This window comes from Ursus maritimus, unplaced genomic scaffold (genome assembly GCF_017311325.1).
Source record: "Ursus maritimus isolate PB19 unplaced genomic scaffold, ASM1731132v1 scaffold_8, whole genome shotgun sequence".
NCBI lineage: Eukaryota > Metazoa > Chordata > Mammalia > Carnivora > Ursidae > Ursus > Ursus maritimus.
Genome location: NW_024426996.1, coordinates 20877332 through 20895232, shown reverse-complemented (window position 1 = coordinate 20895232; position 17901 = coordinate 20877332). Strand labels below are relative to the sequence as shown.

Genomic DNA, 17901 nt, shown 5'->3' with positions numbered 1-17901 from the left:
GTAAGGTTTTGTTTTTCCTTGAGTTAACTATAATTACATTTATAAAAATGACTATGTTTTGTTCCTTTATTTTTTTATGTACTCTGTTGTTGATTCATCTCCATTTAGAAATATTATTTCCTCCCATTTTAAGGTGGCTACCATTTTAATTTTGCCTGGTTACATCTCTCATGGAGTTCTGCAGTCTTCATTGGTTGCTTTCTGTAACTGCCACATGCTTATCATCCTAGTGTTTTCTTTTGCCCACCATTCTTCTGGGAATTCCTGGATCTCTTCTCTTTGTTGGTCTGTTAGCAGAGCAACCGCTCTACTAGTTTCTTGAGAAAGTATGCACGGGAGGAAAAGTTTTAAGCTTTGCTGCCTAAAAATATCTTTTTTAAAAAATTTTATTTATTTATTTTTTTTAATTTTTATTTTTTAAAGATTTTATTTATTTATTCGACAGAGATAGAGACAGCCAGCGAGAGAGGGAACACAAGCAGGGGGAGTGGGAGAGGAGGAAGCAGGCTCATAGCGGAGGAGCCTGATGTGGGGCTCGATCCCAGAACACCAGGATCACGCCCTGAGCCGAAGGCAGACGCTTAACGACTGTGCCACCCAGGCGCCCCTGCCTAAAAATATCTTTTTATCCTAACTGACACTTGATTGATAGTTTGGCTGGGTAAATAATTCTACATTGGATGTAATTTTTCTGTGAATTTTTGAGGCATTGCTTCATGGTATTCCAGCTTAAAAAAAAAAGGCTTCAATTAGAGGAATATTCCCTATGCCCTTAAGCCTAGGTCCCATACCCTCTATTGTTTAGAGTCCAAAATACCTTTCTTCCTCTATTTCTTTAAATAGCTGCATGTACTCCAGAGATGTTACAGTCAGCTGACCTACCTTAATTTGTTCACATAGATGCATCTTTCTGATTTGTTTGGTGTCTTAGCTTATGCTGTAACTTTTTCGGACTTTTTGGAAGCTTAGGTGAAGATAACATTTTGATAGGCCATGTCTTAAATGATTCAAATCTAGCTTTTCCTCTTTTTGTTTTTAAACATTTCTTTATGAGCCAAATTAAATTTATACAGTATCCATTTATGCAGAAATCAAATAATTACATCAAGAATATTTTTGGTGCTGTATGTAAGGGTAGTATCCTGTTCCATAAGGTGATACTTCAGTTACCATGGAATTATATTTACCTTTTATGTCAGGTTACTAAACTGTTATTAGAGTGGTATATCATAATTATAATAATTATAAAGTCCTGAATATAAATCTTATTTCTGTTTAGCCATGTGATATTGGGTGTTGCCTAATTTCTTGGAGGGTTTCTTTATCTTAAACTGGGGATAATATTAGCTACTCGATGAGATGATCGAAAGAATTAAAAAAGAGAATGTTACGCAAAGCACGGCATTCTCAGCGTTGTTGCTATTGTGGCTGTTGTTGGTAGTGTGATTAAATAATATTCTTACTGTTTACTAAATTTCAAAATCTTTGTGTTAAGTAAGTTGTAGCTGCTGCGCAGCCAGTAGTGCTACAAAATTCCAGTAATAATAAGCGAGTATTCTCTTCACTGCTGGTATCTTTAAATTACATGTAGAATCTGTTTAAGAAGCTTTTCACTACCAAGAACTGTTTTAATAGTGCTGTTTCTATTTTTATTAAAGCATTAGCTATCAGTGTCCACAACAGTACACACATAAACATCGTATTAAAAGCATGGCATTCATTCCCCATCAAACCCACACACTCTTCCTTCTCCCCAAGGCATCATTTTACAGTTAGTTTGTATACCAACACAGGATGTGTGGCTCTGTGAATTAAAGTGTGAACTGCTTAATTTTAATGAACATAACTTCTGAAACAGAGTATTTGAAGAATTTTGTTGACACATAGGCTATATTAATTAGGTCACTGAAGTTTTAGATTTCATATATTGCATTTCATTTTTAATTAGGTTTGGTGAACTTACTCTTCCAAATCCCAGATCCACCTCATTATCTAACAGGAGATTAAATTGAGTTTAGAGTTGGGAAAGGTCACATTATACATAGCAAATATTTGATGGAACGTGAACTGTTACAGATTGTCAGTTCAAATGCTGTGTCTTTTTAAAAGTGATGATGAATTTATTGCTTATATTTTTAGATTCCAGTATGTAATTCTTGAAGATCAAGAATTTTGCTATTCCAAGATGTTGGCAATAATGGTTACCATTTATTGAATTCTATTTTATACATACAGTGGAAACTGAGGCTCAGAGAGCATCAGTGACTTGCTTAAGGTCAGATAGTTTATAAGTAGGAATCCTGCTCTCTCTGCTTCTAAACTCTCTTCTTTAAATAGTAGTAAAACAAAGATGTTAAGTGGACTGTTTTAAATAAAAAGCTACATAATAGAAATGTCAGTTTTGTAGCGTTTTTAATCTGTCTGGGAAATACTGTTCACAACTAGCATGATTCTCTTTTTATACTCAGGCCTTGTCACTTGGCCTGTCTTCGGAGAAACAGTACAGATTTTGATAAAACCTTCTAATCCACTAATCCTTGGGCATGGTGCATTGCTGGGAGATGATGGCAGGCAGTATGCTATCAATTCAAAGTGAGCTTTAAAGTCTTATCGCCCTTCCCTTGTGTCCTAAATGATGAGACAACAGAAGGCATGTAATTACAATAGCAGTTTCAAGCCATTCATCCTCTATAATCTGATAGCAAAGAAAAGAACATCAAAATAAAATTTCCTTGAAACTGGAAGCTGCTTATATGATTAAAAATGTACACCTGTTTTATAACTAAAAGAGCATTCCTCTAAAAGATGGAAACCTGTTTAGAAGAGTATGAGGCAAACATGCCCCTCTCCTCATATTTTTTTGACATTTTCTAAATATTTTGAATTTTTTGATATCGTTTATGAAGGTTCATTTATGTGATTCAAGAATACATTATTTGCAATATTTATTTAAAATAATGTGGCATTATCTAGGATTTCACTCTTCTTCCCAAAGTGTGTAAAAGAATAGGGTATGTGCTATGGTGAGCACTGTGACTCGTGTAAGACTGATGAATCACAGACCTGTACTCCTGAAATAATACATTATATGTTAATAAAGAAAATAAAAAATAAACCATTAAAAAAAAGAATACTATAAAAAATATATGAAAATATGAAAAGTGACCTTACAAATTTAGCTTTTGAGTTTGGAATCTTCCCCTGGACTGGGCAAGACTTATGATGTCTTTGAAATTTTAATGTCTAGAAGTTTCTTTTTATGAAAACTCAAGCATGAAGTGGATGAATTTATGTCTTTATATTTATTTGGCAGATTCAGGTTCTTAAATTCATTTGGTGAATTCAGCTTGTTCTTCAGAACCTCCCAGTTGTTTTTACCTGCCTAGTCATTTTCCAGATCACTAGAATCAGGAGTTGTAGGTGAGCTACACAACTGTTAGAGTGAATGATAAGCTTCTTGAAGTCAGGAAACGCTTTATTCATTTTTGTATGCCATACAACACCTTGATGAATGAGCTTATTACTTTAGTAATCTAATCTCTCTCTCTTTATACACACACACATACCCTAATATTTAATGAGCTTTTACTAAATAAAATGAATATTATTTAATGTTCAGCTCTATCAGGTAAGTTCTATTATTGTCTTTATTTTATAGATGAGGAAACAGAGGCTTTTTTGGATATTTATCTTCTGTGGATTTTGTGAAGTTGAGATCTGGTGATGAAGCCTTATGGTATTTCTAGAACTCTAACCTATAGACAATAAAATACTCAACACAAGATATGAATTGTACAGTTCAACAAAACACTGCTGAAGTAGAAGCAGTATTGGGCTTTTATGATTATTATTATTATTATTATTATTTTTTAACTTTTCAGACATAGCTTTGTAAAGGAAATCAAAAGAGATTCAAGACAAGTCCGTGGTTGTATTTTGTTGGGGGTTGACGATGAGCTATGTTGAGTATTCGCTGGTGATGAGATTCTACTGGGAGTTTAATTGTAGAATTTACAGATGAGAGTTTTAAACTAGTGTCAGCAGGGAAATCACTCTGGCTTTGATGTGTATGGCCTTAAACTCGGGCATATTCCTTGTGTATAAAAGGACTACATCTCTCAAAATCCCTTCTTGTTTTTTGCTTTCAAATATAGTTGAAGCTATGCAATAGGATTAAGGTCACCAAAAGAAAGAAATGGAAAGAGAAAGGGGAAAGCCAAGTAATGAGAACTGGATAGTAACAATGCATATCTTTGAAGTGGTAGGAGGTCATGACAATGATCTGACAGAGCAAGGGGAACATTTTTGGAGATGTAGCTAATAAAATTGAAAAGGAAAGATCGTAAGGAAAGATCACAAACCTTTCAAAGCATTTTCACCCTGACATTGTTGTGGGAGCTTAATGGTGAGGAGTTAAGAGATAATGTATGAAAAGCCCTTGGCGTTGCATTTGTGCGCTTGACAGTATTAGTTACCATCCTCTCTGATTCATTTCTCAGTGTCAGTGGAAGCGTATGGCAGGTACTCCACCAATAATCATGAAATGATGGTGTTACACCAGCAATACTAACATAGCCCTTCACTGAGTCCGTACCACACGCCAGCAGTGTTGTAAGCACTGCACGTCCGTTCTCATTTTAATCCTTGTTACAGCTTTCGGAGGCAAATACTATTGCTATCCCTACTTTACAGGTGAAGTGAGACACCTAAGTAGTGCATGATTCCAAGTCATCAAAGGACACTTCCATTTAGTATCTTCTGCTGATGAGGGAAGGGAAGTCTGCTATATATTTTTATATTAACAGTTATCAAATGGTTAATGTGGTATTTAGATATTTAGTAAAAGTAAACGCTTTTTACTGACAGCACTGAATAACTGAAGCATTGCTTTAGTTAGCTCTGAACTATTATCTTGAATTCTATATATGACACATACGAAGCCAGTGAGAATAGCTTCAACCAGCAGAATTTATAAAAGTAAGTACTGGTTCTCTTGACACTTACTTTAGTGATTTCACATTGTTATAATATTTTTTTAAAGATTTTATTTGAGAGAAAGAGAGAGCGTGCACAAGCCAGGCGAGGGGGCAGAGGGAGAGGGAGAAGCAGACTCCCAGCTGAGCAGGGAGCCTGACGTGGGTCTTGATCCCAGGACTCTGGGATCATGACCTGAGCCAAAGGCAGACGCTTAACTGACTAAGCCACCCAGGCTCCTGTGTTGTAACTTTTTTATTCCCAACACTTTACTTGGAATTTCCCTGAGAGATCCCATACATGCCGCAGAAGAGAATTTAAGACTTTGTAACCCTTTATTGCTGTTCTTAATAATTTATCCAAATCTACCTTGTCTATCTTAGTCACTCCCTTTATTTTCAGGACTTTGTTCTGATTGGATTTTGGCTGTTGCAGAAATCAGACCAACCTCAAAAGATAAGGATTACTCAAAAAGCTGAAATTTTCATACTTTGTAGTCCCAAGGCACAAAGCAGAAATAATATCCTGACTAGAAGCCATTAAAATATTCTTCTGTATTTAGTTTAAGGAAAGAAGAATGCCCTACTCAGAGCCAAAAATAAAAGTTAGTCAATATATGAAACTTTACAGTGTTTTACCAAAATCAGTTAATAGAGAAAGGTAACTGAAGTATCCTGGGCACATTCTAGATAATTGTTTATGCTTTAAATACGTGTTTCTAGTGCTTATTTTAAATATTATGGTAGCCCCCCCTTCCACCCACTTGAAAACAGCCATTTTTAATGTTAATAATACAAATCTCAGTAAATATAGGTATTTTCAGGATTTAGGATATATTGAATTATAAGGAAACATATTTAGACTGTATTTTTGGGAAATTAAATAGTGAAATAATCCTGATTTAAATTTCATAATAAATCACATGTGTAATATTTACTCTAACAAGTGGAAGAAGCAGTCTGGCCCCAGGAGCAAACAGTAGGAATATCTGAATTCTTCTTTTTTTTTTTTTAAATTACAGGATATGCTTAGACAAAGAAATAGTTTATAAAAGTTGATGGCACTTAGCTATGAAGTCACATTTTAAAGTACTATACATTGTACAGTTGATCACCGACTTTATGACCATAATACTTATTTTGACAGTCTTTCGTGCATATGGAATAGGACTAAAAGCCTCAGAATATATTGAAATAATTTTAAATTTTGTACAATTCCTATTTCTTTCTCAGTTCTTCTGTGGTTTCACAGTGAAGTGGGGATGCTTACGTAGATCACTTTTACTGCAGAAAGTAAAGCCTCATCTAGGATTGCTGTAACTTGCAGCTTGGAATTTCACTTTTCCTCAGNAGCAGGAAGGACTGGAGAGAGATGACCACGTGTATTTAAACTGTGTTGTAATGGTGTTTAACTTTGAAGTTGCTCTTACTGTGCCATCAGAGAGTTTCATTGCTGCTCATGATTCTCTTGTGAGAATGTGGGAGAAGAAAGGAATTTGGATAAATATCCCTACTTGTTTTAGTTTTATAAAGGGGAAACAATAAAAGAAATGAAACTAGTTTTTCTTGTAACCAGCAGAAAATTTCCCCAGTTGCCCATACTTTTCAGGGATGTAATCTGAAACCACAAAGATAACGTAGATCATTGTGTGTGTCTGTTCTTGGTCTTTTCGAAAGCAGTCTTTTTCAACTTCTCCTGCGCACTCAACAACAGCTGTTTAAAAATCAGAGGTGTAGTTTCCAGGATCCAGTATGCACCCTTGTGTGTGGATGCATTTGTGTGCCTACTTTCTGCTGGCCTTTTTTTTTTTAAATATATGTTTTAAGTAATCTCTACACCCAGTGTGGGGCTCAAATTCACGACCCTGATATCAAGTCACATGTTCTTCTGACTGAGCCAGCCAGGCACTCCTTTTCTGGCCATTTCCTTTTTTTTTTTTTTTTACTTAAGATTTTTATTTATTTGAGAGAGACAGAGAAAGAGACGGAGAGTACAACAAGGGGGAGGGTCAGAGGGAGAAGCAGACTCCTCGCTGAGCGGGGAGCCCAATGCGGGACTCGATCTTGAGACTCCGGGATCATGACCTGAGCCGAAGGTAGTCGCTTAACTGACTGTGCCACCCAGGAGCCCCTTCTGGCCATTTCTAAAGTGGACCTGAACACCTCTTGAGTTAGCCATAGAGTTGCACTTGTCTCTGTGGTGCGTGAGTGGCGCAGTCGGTTCGTGTCGGCCTTTGGCTCAGGTCATGATCCAGGAGTCCTGGGAATGAGCCCCGCCTTGGGCTCCCTGCTCAGCTGGGAGTCTGTTTTTCCCTCTCCCTCTGCCTCTCCACCCCACTTGTGTGTGTGTTCTCTCTCTCTCAAATAATTAAATCTTAGAAAAAAAAGAAAAAAAAGAATTGTACCTCCCCTCCCCCTGCATTTATATTCACTGTTGACCACTGAGTCCAGAAAAGATGCTAGAAGGGTGGAATTTGGTGGATGAGGTAATTGAGTTTGGCCTTCTCCCGGAGGTGATGATGACAGTTTACTACTGAGTGCTTATTGTGTGTGTTGGGCACTCTTCTAAGGCCTTTCTCTCTAACAGTTCTATGAAGCAGAACCTGTTATTGTCATAGTATTCCCTCATAATATGATAATTTATGTCTTTCCTCATATGATGCATGAGGATACAGATCATGATAAGTATGAGCTTATCAGAGATTGTTACTGGCTTGAGTTCATTAGTGGTGTATCATTTATTTATAATGAATATGTATAATGAGGGAATAACAGTAAATCCATAAAGTGAAATTGATATTAAAAAAGGAGAGTTTTTTCTTTTTTCCCCTTAAGGAAAAAGTACATGATCTTGGTTCTATTTAAAATGCTGGAAAGCTAGAAACAACCTATAGGTAAATGTTAAATCATAAAATGTTATATATACAATGTTTTATCATGTTTCTATTAGAATTAATAATGACTATATTGATACCTATAAACATGCATTAAAAGTGGTAAATGAAAAACTTCACAAGTTTATATGCACACTGACAATTGAAAAAATAGATCTGGGGGTGCCTGCATGGTGGCTCAGTTGGTTAAGTATCTGACTCTTGATTTCAGCTCAGGTCATGATCTCAGTGTTGTGAGACTGAGCCCCGCTTTGGACGCAGTGCTGGGCATGGAGCCTGCTTGGGATTCTCTTTCTCCCTCTGCCCCACCTCTCCTGCCCTGCACGTGCTTTCTCTCTCTCTCTCTCTCAAAAAAAAAAAAAATCTGTATGGTACTTAACACAAAGAAATCTATATCTCTATTAATACAACTTTGAGAAGCTGACAGTGCAGACAGAATGAGTAGGAAGTGACGAGTGTGTTTTGGAAAGCACTAGTGGCCAATTGGCTAAAGGAAACAGTTAATTTAGAAGACTGAAATTAAAATAGAAGAATAACAGAAAATCAACTGAAGGACTCTGTCCTATGTTAAATTTTCCAGAAGATCTCTGTGCCCTAGAAATGGAATTTCTCAGAGAAGTTGCAGAAGCAGGGGCCCCTGGATGGCTCGGTGGGTTGGGTGTCTGCCTTGGGCTCAGGTCATGATCTTGGGGGCCTGGATTCCTGCTCAGCGGGGAGTCTGCTTCTCCCTTTCACTCTCCCTTTGTGCTCTCCCTCTCACAAATAAATAAATAAAATCTTAAAAAAAAAAAAAGAAAAAAAAAGTTGTAGAAGCAGTATTTTCCCAGAGTGTATTTTGCAAAATCATTTATAAAGTTAACAGGTGCTACTTGCACGTGAAAATGTTTGTAGTGAAGCAAATTTGGGAAGTCCTGGGTTTCAGAAGATTAAGCAGATTCTTTTGTGCAGGACTTGGCAGGACCTTTAATGAGCATTTTCCAGGTAGAGGCACATTACATAGCAGCATTTTATAAACTCATTTTATAAACCTGGTACCTGAGACCGCAGAGCCGTTTTGGTTCTTGTAACAGGAATAATGTTCTGCGGGATACACTTTGGAAAACATTCTGGAATGTTCCTGGAGGTGTTCATGAGCAGGCATGATGGGTACACATTGTGTTTCTCTGGGTGTGTAAGGAGCTTGAAGTAGTAAGTTAAGCTGTATCATAGAGGAACTGCCCAAAAGTGAGGGATGATTGTAAGCCTTTGCCATTATACTTTTTTTTTTCTTTTGAATAAAAATTCATGAGAATAAATTCTACAGCTAATCTAAAAGTGATCTTTGTTTTTAATATCAGAAGTAAGCTGTATGGAGGAGAAGTCAAACTTGAGAATCTGCATTTGATTTGGTTTTAATCTGTTAGGATTTAAGATAAGCCTATTATAAATTTGTAAAGATACAGCATTTAGCTCTTGGCTGGTTTCATGGAACTGGTAGATGAATAATGGATGAAGATTATATTTCAGTAGAACCTGACAGAATTCTCGTGTCTTCTTTCCCTCTCCCTCCTCAGCCCTGCTCCTCACTTTGAGGTTGCAGCAAACTGCATGGACCGACCAGAGCCAGTGGCCATTGTCTGTCCTCAGTTGATTGCACCTCTTTGCCTCACTCACCCAGCTCAGTTGTCTACTGTGTCTCCAGAAGCACTCCTCTTGGCTTCCCTGACACTGCACTGGCCTGGTTTTGGTCCTCCTCTCTGTACTTTGCAGTTAGCTTTGTAGGTTCTTCTGCTGATTTCCGAGTGTATTATACCTGAGGGCCCAGGTATAATATATATAAATATATAAAAAGGTCCCCTTTTCCTGTTCTGTACTCACTTCCTAAGTGATTTTCTTCAGACTTGTAACTCTCTTCTATATACCCTCTGCATGGGGGAGGAGTCCCAAATATCCGGTCTCCAGTCAAAAACTAACCATTGCCCTCAAGCCACAGGTATCTGTTTGCACTTAAATGCCTCACAGATAACTCAAGCATTGTGTCCAAAACTAAATTCTTGATAATCTCTACTTTCCCCTCTTACTCTTTACTCACTCTTTTCTGTCTGTGTTATGGCACTACCATCCTTCCAGAGAGTTTCCCTCCTCAGTCTTTAATTCTTCACTTCTACTTAGCCTACCACCACTATCATCCAGGCCACCAGAATCTCTGGCTTTAATTTCTACCAGTTCCTCTTCCCTGATCTCCTCACTTTTGTATCTGTCTCTTCAGCCTTTTTTTCTACACAGCAGTCAGTTATATTTCAAATATCAATCTGATCATGACACCCATTTTAAATAAAGCCTTGTAATGGTTTCCCATTACATACTGAATTTAGAACAGAATCCAGACTCCTTATCATGGCCTGAAAGGCACCTTCACAGGCTGGTCCTTGCCCCTCACCTTCCTGCCTCGTCTTGTGTGGTGTTCCCTTTGCCACTGTACTCCACACACACTGGCCTATTTTCAGGTCCTCGAACGTGCCAACTTCTTTCTTGCAGTAGCCTTCACACATGCCCTGGCTTTTCTGCCCATCCTTTGCATGGCTGGCTCCTTCTCACTCTTCAGTCTTAATCGTCCTCCCCTCAGGGAGGCCGTTGCTGGCTGTCCGGAGTCGGTTTCTGTAGCCCTTCCCCCACCCCACGGCTTGCACCACTGCTCTGTTATTGCAGAGCGCCAGGCCTCATACTCTTTGCCTCCCACACTTCCCTGTAAGCTCCTGAAGGCAGAGACTGTATGTATGCACCAATGTAACAGACATTTTTTGTTAAACTTAAAAAATGCGGAGACTGAATTCTGAGCTCAAAAATATCTCCAAATGTAAAGAGTTCATTTTTAAGTGTAACTTTCTGTATCATATTTTGAATGTATTGGTTATGCGTCCATGGCTATGAGCTCAGAGTAGTCACTTATTGTTTCATTCAACAAATATTGATTCACCACATGCTAGGATAGAAAAGAGTGGTAAGTGAGGTAAATGATAAATAGGACTGTGTCTAGGAGCTCATAATCAGGGAAAACAGACAAGCAAACAAGTGATTGTAATACAGTACAATTAAGGCTTGTTCTCAGTTCATCAGAAGTCCCAAATATGGGTATTTTTCAAGGGGTGTCTTTGCAGGGCTCTGGCATGGGCTGGGTTTTGAAACACAGCCAGATCCACTAGGCACGTCAGGTGGGAGTAGGAGTGCTGGAAGGATGTTCCTGCCAAGGGGTAGTGTGACAGTGGTAGAGAGATGTTAAAACAGCAGAGTGCCCCTTGAAACCCATATCTCATTAGGTTCCTCGGTTTCTGATAGCAAACATCAAGAGGTTGGATAGCAAGATAGCTCAAAATAATTTTTTTTTAATCTTAATCTGTCGGGTGGAGCTATATACCCATGGAAGACATCAGCTTCTGAGGCTACAGATGTGGGAGGACAGAATCCAGATAGAGAAGGGCACCCTGTGCTGGGCTAAGGGTTGGGACTTTAGAGAGCCACTGAATGGGTTTAAGCTGTAGCCACTAATAATTACTGTTTCAGAAAGGTCATTCTGGTGGCAGGACAGAGGAGCACTTTGAGGGACATGGTACTGGAGGGAACAGATTCAAGAGTTTAAAAGCATTAACTGTTTGGTGAGGAAGGAGGATGATTTCCAGACTTCTGTTCATTTGCAGAACTAGTTAGAAGTGTTGTTCACTAATTTAGAGGGAACTGGTGAGGAGCACATTTTAAGAGGAAAAATGATCTCTTTTGAAATTATTGAGTTTGAAGTAATAGTAGGATACATATTCATAAGTATTAGATGAATAAGATAAGTATTCATGGTCAGTATTAGAGAGATCCAGTCATCATGGTGTATGTGGCAGTTAACATAAAAGTATTTAAGATCCCAGGAGGACATACAGTGGGAGAAAGCCAAGGAGAGAACCCTGGGGAACATATATGCATATGGAGATGTTCGTGAAAGAGAAGTCTCTACATGTATGACCAAGAAGGAATAGTCAGGGAGGTGGGGAGACAACAGTACTGATTTCTAAAGAGAAGTAAGAACTCAGAGGTGTCATATGCCGTAGGGACCTTGTTAATAACAGGAAAGTAATGGTCCTTCCATCATAAGTTGATTAGCTTTCATGACTACAGACTATACTTCCAACCCTAACTAATTATTTTGAAAATATCTGATCTTAGTCAAAGGAAGGGAAGGGATGATTGGCTATGTGGTTGGATCAGTTCAAATTGATCCCTACATCTGGAAAATCAATTCAATACACGAATGTATCGGGAGGGCAGTATATTTTCATGTAACTAATACAGTCTTTATTATATGCCATCCAGTGAAATTATAAAGCACTATATTTGTTTGGTGCAGTTTTATTACCCATCCATCTACAGTGAAAATATTGGTAGTTAAGTTTTTTTTAAAGGTAGCATGCTTTTAATGGACTGTTTAGTAGTGAAGATATGATAGTTAAAGGAAGATGTGTCATCTAGAGAAGGCAGATGTCCTTGGTACGGTCTCGGTTCAGTACCTGGTCCTTGGCCTAGATCAGATTATGGGTATGCACTCATGTTAAACCTAAGTTGTAAGATGACCAGAATGCTAATTTAAGAAATGACAGTGAAACATATAACTGAGCAGACAAGTTCTTCTTGCTTGTTGATCTCTTTGGGAAAACTTTATAATGGAGTTGAAATACAAGCAGAAGGTGGTTTGGTAAATGTGGGATTCTGAGTAGGGCAATTAGCCGAATAATCTTACTTTGAAGGTGAGAGAAGAAAAGCTGCCCGTGTACTATAATCAGAGTCCTCTTCTGGGGACCATAAATAAAACCCCGGCCTATGGTGAGTAGCGGGAGTGTAGGTTAAGAGGCAAGTACATCTCTTTGCACTAGAGGACCTAACCATCTAGTCGAGGATAAGTGCATTCCCTAAGCCTAAGGACCGAAGAATTGGCATTATTTTCTCTCAGTGAACTGGTATGAGGGATTTGTAATGCCTTGTGTTCTTGCATATTGTTTAGTGCAAATGGTTCTCGAAATGTATGGGAATGCTATAGTAATTTTTCTTTGAACCTGCAGGTTCTCCAGAAAAGAAAATTGAACATTCATCCATGAATCAAGAAAATAGTTCTGCAAACCCTATCAAGAATAGAAAAGCGAGTCCAGTCTCTAAAGACCACCGGACTTCAAAGAAGACCTCAGAGAATTCCTCAGTACAGGGTCAAGTGCAAAAGCGGAATGATGAGTCTGAAAGTGATTTTGAATCAGATCCCCCTTCTCCTAAGAGCAGCGAAGAGGAGGAACAAGAGGATGAAGAAGTTCTTCAGGGAGAACAAGGAGATTTTAACGATGATGACACTGAACCGGAAAATCTGGGTCATAGGCCTCTCCTCATGGATTCGGAAGATGAGGAAGAGGAGAAACACAGCTCTGATTCTGATTATGAGCAGGCCAAAGTGAAGTACAGTGATGTGAGCCCTGTCTACAGTAGAGACAAATCCGGCAGCGGACCAGCGCAGGATCCTACTAACACACCCCTCAGCCCACCGCCCTCCGATGTTGGGGTGCGCGCTCCTCAGCAGGAGTTTGACGTATTTGGCGCCGTCCCCTTCTTTGCGGTGCGCGCTCAACAGCCTCACCAAGGCAAGAATGAAAAGAACTTCTGCCAGCAGACCCTCCGTCCTGCCGTGGGGCTAGAGCCGGAGGAGTTTGATGTATTCACAAAGGCACCCTTCAGCAAGAAGGCGAATGCGCAAGACGGCCGTGCGGTGGGGCCGGAAGCGCATACTGTCCCTGGTTGTCCGAAAAGTGTCGATATGTTTGGCTCCACTCCCTTTCAGCCCTTTCCCACATCAACAAGCAAAAGTGACAGCAACGAGGACCTTTTTGGGCTTGTGCCCTTTGAGGAGATCACTGGGAGTCAGCAGCAAAAAGTCAAACAGCGAAGCTTACAGAAACTGTCTTCTCGCCAAAGGCGCACAAAGCAGGATCTGTCCAAAAGTAACGGCAAACGGCATCACGGCACGCCGACCAGCACCAAGAAGACCGGGAAGCCTACCTACCGCACTCCAGAGAGGGCTCGCAGGCACAAGAAGGTGGGCCGCCGGGACTCGCAAAGCAGCAATGAATTTTTAACCATCTCGGACTCCAAGGAGAACATTAGCGTTGCACTAACCGATGGGAAAGACAGAGGGAATGGCCTGCAGCCCGAGGAGAGCCTGTTGGACCCCTTCGGTGCCAAGCCGTTCCATCCTCCAGACCTGCCGTGGCACCCTCCACATCAGGGCCTGGGTGACATCCGTGCCGATCACAACCCCGTCCTGCCCGGGCGGCCAAGACCGAACTCACTGCATGGCTCATTCCATAGTACAGATGCGTTGAAAATGGATGATTTTGGTGCTGTGCCCTTTACAGAACTTGTGGTGCAAAGCATCACTTCACATCAGCCCCAACAGTCCCAATCAGTCGAATTAGACCCATTTGGTGCTGCTCCATTTCCTTCTAAACAGTAGATACTTCTGATGGACTCTGGCATTAACTCCTGTTTCAAAAAAGTATGAATAGTTTTATGAATTTGAAAGAAAATTTATTTGTATAGCTCTTTATATCATTCGTTCTTACAGGTCAATCAGAATAGGTGATTTTTAAATAAACCAAATAGAAAAAGGAAGTATTTCCACAGGGTAGTGACTCACTGTCTCTTCCATGCAGGAGAAAAGGGAGCTCAAGTGCTAGCTCTAACCCCGGGTTTCAGCTGCCGGACGCGACCCCACAGAAATCCAGGGAAAGCACGTGCCACCTTCCCAGTTGTGTAGCCGCTGAAAAGGGACTGGAAAGCTGTGTCATTATTTTTATAACAGAATGTCACTTGCGTGTGCGCATTCTGGGCTCATGGCAGGATCCAGCATTTAAAACTAAGGTTATTTGTACATACACAGGTTGCATTGGCGGATTTTTTAAAGGTCCCTTCTGATTTCCACATAGTAAAAACAAAATCTGGTTCTCCTAAAGAATTAAAAAGTGATTATCTGGAGAGAGCAGAGATTTTAGTCCTCAACACCTTTCTCGACAAAGCAGAGCCAGAAGTAACTGACTATTGTGCCTGAAACCGTTGCATTTTTAAAAACAAGTGCCATTAATATGGAATATCTACGCAGAAGCCTAGAATAAAAACGAAAGAGAAATACCTGATGTGTGGAAAATGTGAAAGAAAAAAAACGATACAGAAGAGGGAGAAAAACGACTTCAGGAACACTTGATACATTGTTTCTGAATGGCTTCTTGCTCAAAGCTTTTACTGTCATGTCCCTAATAAAGCAACTTGTTGGAAAAATGGGGAGTGAGGACGAGGGTTGTATAGCAATTGTACTTCGGGAGAAAAATAGGTAGCTGAAACCCTGAGTTTTTAAGACGTTTACAACATAAAATCATGTTGCATTTAATAATGTGCTTTATTAAATTACCACCTTCCCCAAATATTCCCCAAGTCACAAGCAACAACTTTCTAGTTAGGTTGGGAGGGTGGAGTAGTTTCAACGAAGTGCACAGAACAGTGGAACCCGGAAAGCCTTATAGGCAGGACTCACGCGTCCTGCTGCAAGTACCTCCGCGCTGATCCGCAAGATCGTAAAATGGCTACAAGGTGGTGGATGACGAGGAGCTGGCATCTCAGTTCTGCTAGGTGATGTGTCTCTAGTGAGAAGAACCCAGCTACCAAATTGCCTTTTTTTTACACCCCAAATCCTAATTAGAAACTTGAGATTTTATAGAAAATCTTTAATAAGATAGAAATTACTATATGAATTAATGTGAATATAGTATCTGTGCTTCCTGTGTCTCCCAGCTGTTTTAAGTTATGATTAACTGTCCTTCCCTATCAACATGTAGAAGTTTCTAGAACTGTTAGAGCTATTTACAAAAAGGGGTGGAAACTCTTATTATCTGGCACTCTTCTTGATTGCTATACTTTAAACCAACTGTCTTTGAACCCAATTAAAGTGTATTTTATGAGTAATCTTATTAGAATCTCTTAATTATAGTGCCCCAAATGGGATGAGCTATTTGCCTGTTTTCACAGTTCTAAACTTGGAAAGAAGCAAAGTATATGTTACTAAACTATATATTCATTTTTATCGTTTTTCTCTTTTATGTTTTAAATCAGATATAAATTTGTGGACAAACAGGGAAGCAATATGTGAATCCCAGTGTAGCAGAGGCAGACCAAGCATTATATTACTGCTGAAGAGTTGTATTTTTAGAGCCCCGACTGCACCAATTACTTGTCCTTGTGCCAAAGGCAGATATTATGTTTGCACCTTTTCCCCCGATTCTCAGGTTGATTAATACTGCTAATGCGAATGCTCGAGTAGATGTTCTTTAAAACTTTACGAAGTCGACTCAAGTGATGCTTTCTTTTAAAAGTGAAGACTTGGTGATTACATTTAGTAAATTCATATAGTAGGTTTGTATCAAACAGATTTGTTTTTTAATGAAAATTTGTTGGTTGATGTGTACACACTATGCTTCTTTGACTGTTTTAGTCCTTGGCCTTGGTCTCTGCTAGACCTCATGAGTTTCGTAATTTATAAGGGGTAGTAGATGAATTAATGTGGTCTCCTTGGGATGTAAACAGGAAATACTTAGATTGTTTCTGATACCAAGGTCTTGCTTAACTTGCTTTTCAATACACTGAATAATTTTAAGTGATTTAGACACTGATGTGGACACTTTGGGCTTATAAAGTTGGATGAATCCTAAAGAAACAATTTTGACATTGTTTAAAATACTTCCATTCTTACGTTTATTATATCACAGCCCAATGACTTTCCTCTTTTGAGATTATAGCTTAGAGGAAATAGGATTTGACAGGGGACCCGATAGGATAGAAATGGGGAGATGCCTGTGTGTTGAAGTAAAGGCATTTTCTAGGGAGTACAGGATTAGGGTTTCCATTTTTCATTATCTCCTCCCACTATTGTTAGGATGGAGGTCACTCTAGTGATGCCGGATAATCCCCTGATGAGAGTTATGAGACTGGAGCTCCTAAGACACATGAAAGAGCCAAACACATACTTGGGACAGAGCATTCAGTAAAAGTTTGGTTCTATTATGGGATGGTCCAATTCTTGTTTAAGGAAGGAAAGTTGAAATTATTTTCCTATTATTATTCCTCTGTGCTTCTTTTGTACGTCAAGTAGTCATAACTACACCTGTAATACTTGAACATCATTTAAGGGAAGTAAATTATGAAGCTAGCAAAAATCTGAGGCCAAAGTTATTTCTGTCCTAACAGCTTTAATAATGCATGTTGATTTTGAATAATCGTCTTAAAAGTGGACCAGTTAACGTTTTAAATATCACTTCAGCACAATTGTTAGTGTTCAAAAGATCAGCTTTTATGGCCTTGAAGACTGTATCTGCTGAGACACAAAAGTTGCTTGGTATAGGTGGAGGAAGAAAGGTTTCCGGCTGGATGAGAATTTAACTGACTAGAATATTTATTCAGAAGTATCGACTGGGAAATTGTGTAATTCTTCCACTGACCACCCCATTGAGTGTATTTGGGCACAGTTATGACATTATTTGGAATTGTAGATAGACACACCTTTTATCCCACCCCGTTTATTGTTTAACGGTGATCGATTGTTCTCATACTGCTGGTGGAAAAGAGTAAGGTGGAGCCCACTCTTCTGCTCTGATGTTCCTTCGGCAGAGCCGTTTTCTTGCTATTCGGCTGCTCTGCTTAGTTCAAGTTTTGGTACTTGATATAAACATTGCTAGAAGGTACACATGTATTAATATCACTAGTTCTGAGGAGTTTGGTATATTTGTTTTAATACGTGTAGAATGTGCAGTAAACTCTTCCTTTTAGCAAAATCACTCATCATTGTTAGGTCTGATACTGAGCTGACAGATCTACTGTGAGAATAAAAATTATGTTTGAAAATTGTTATACACCAGGGTGTTTATATATTGAGAAAAATATATAAACACACGTATGCATGCACATGTCACATCTCTCTACTGTGGAGTTAA

General features: G+C 39.1%; 1 protein-coding gene across 3 annotated transcripts in view; it reads left to right on the top strand.

The window, feature by feature from the left end:
- BMP2K (BMP2 inducible kinase) overlaps nt 1-15880 on the top strand; it is a 124541-nt gene extending 108661 nt beyond the window's left edge. For all 3 annotated transcript variants that reach the window (XM_040625284.1, XM_040625285.1, XM_040625283.1), the window contains one exon: nt 12946-15880. In XM_040625284.1, coding sequence (XP_040481218.1) covers nt 12946-14378 — 1433 coding nt within the window. In that variant the 3' untranslated portion in view covers nt 14379-15880. The remainder of the gene's footprint in view (nt 1-12945) is intronic.
- Nucleotides 15881-17901: the final 2021 nt, after the last annotated feature.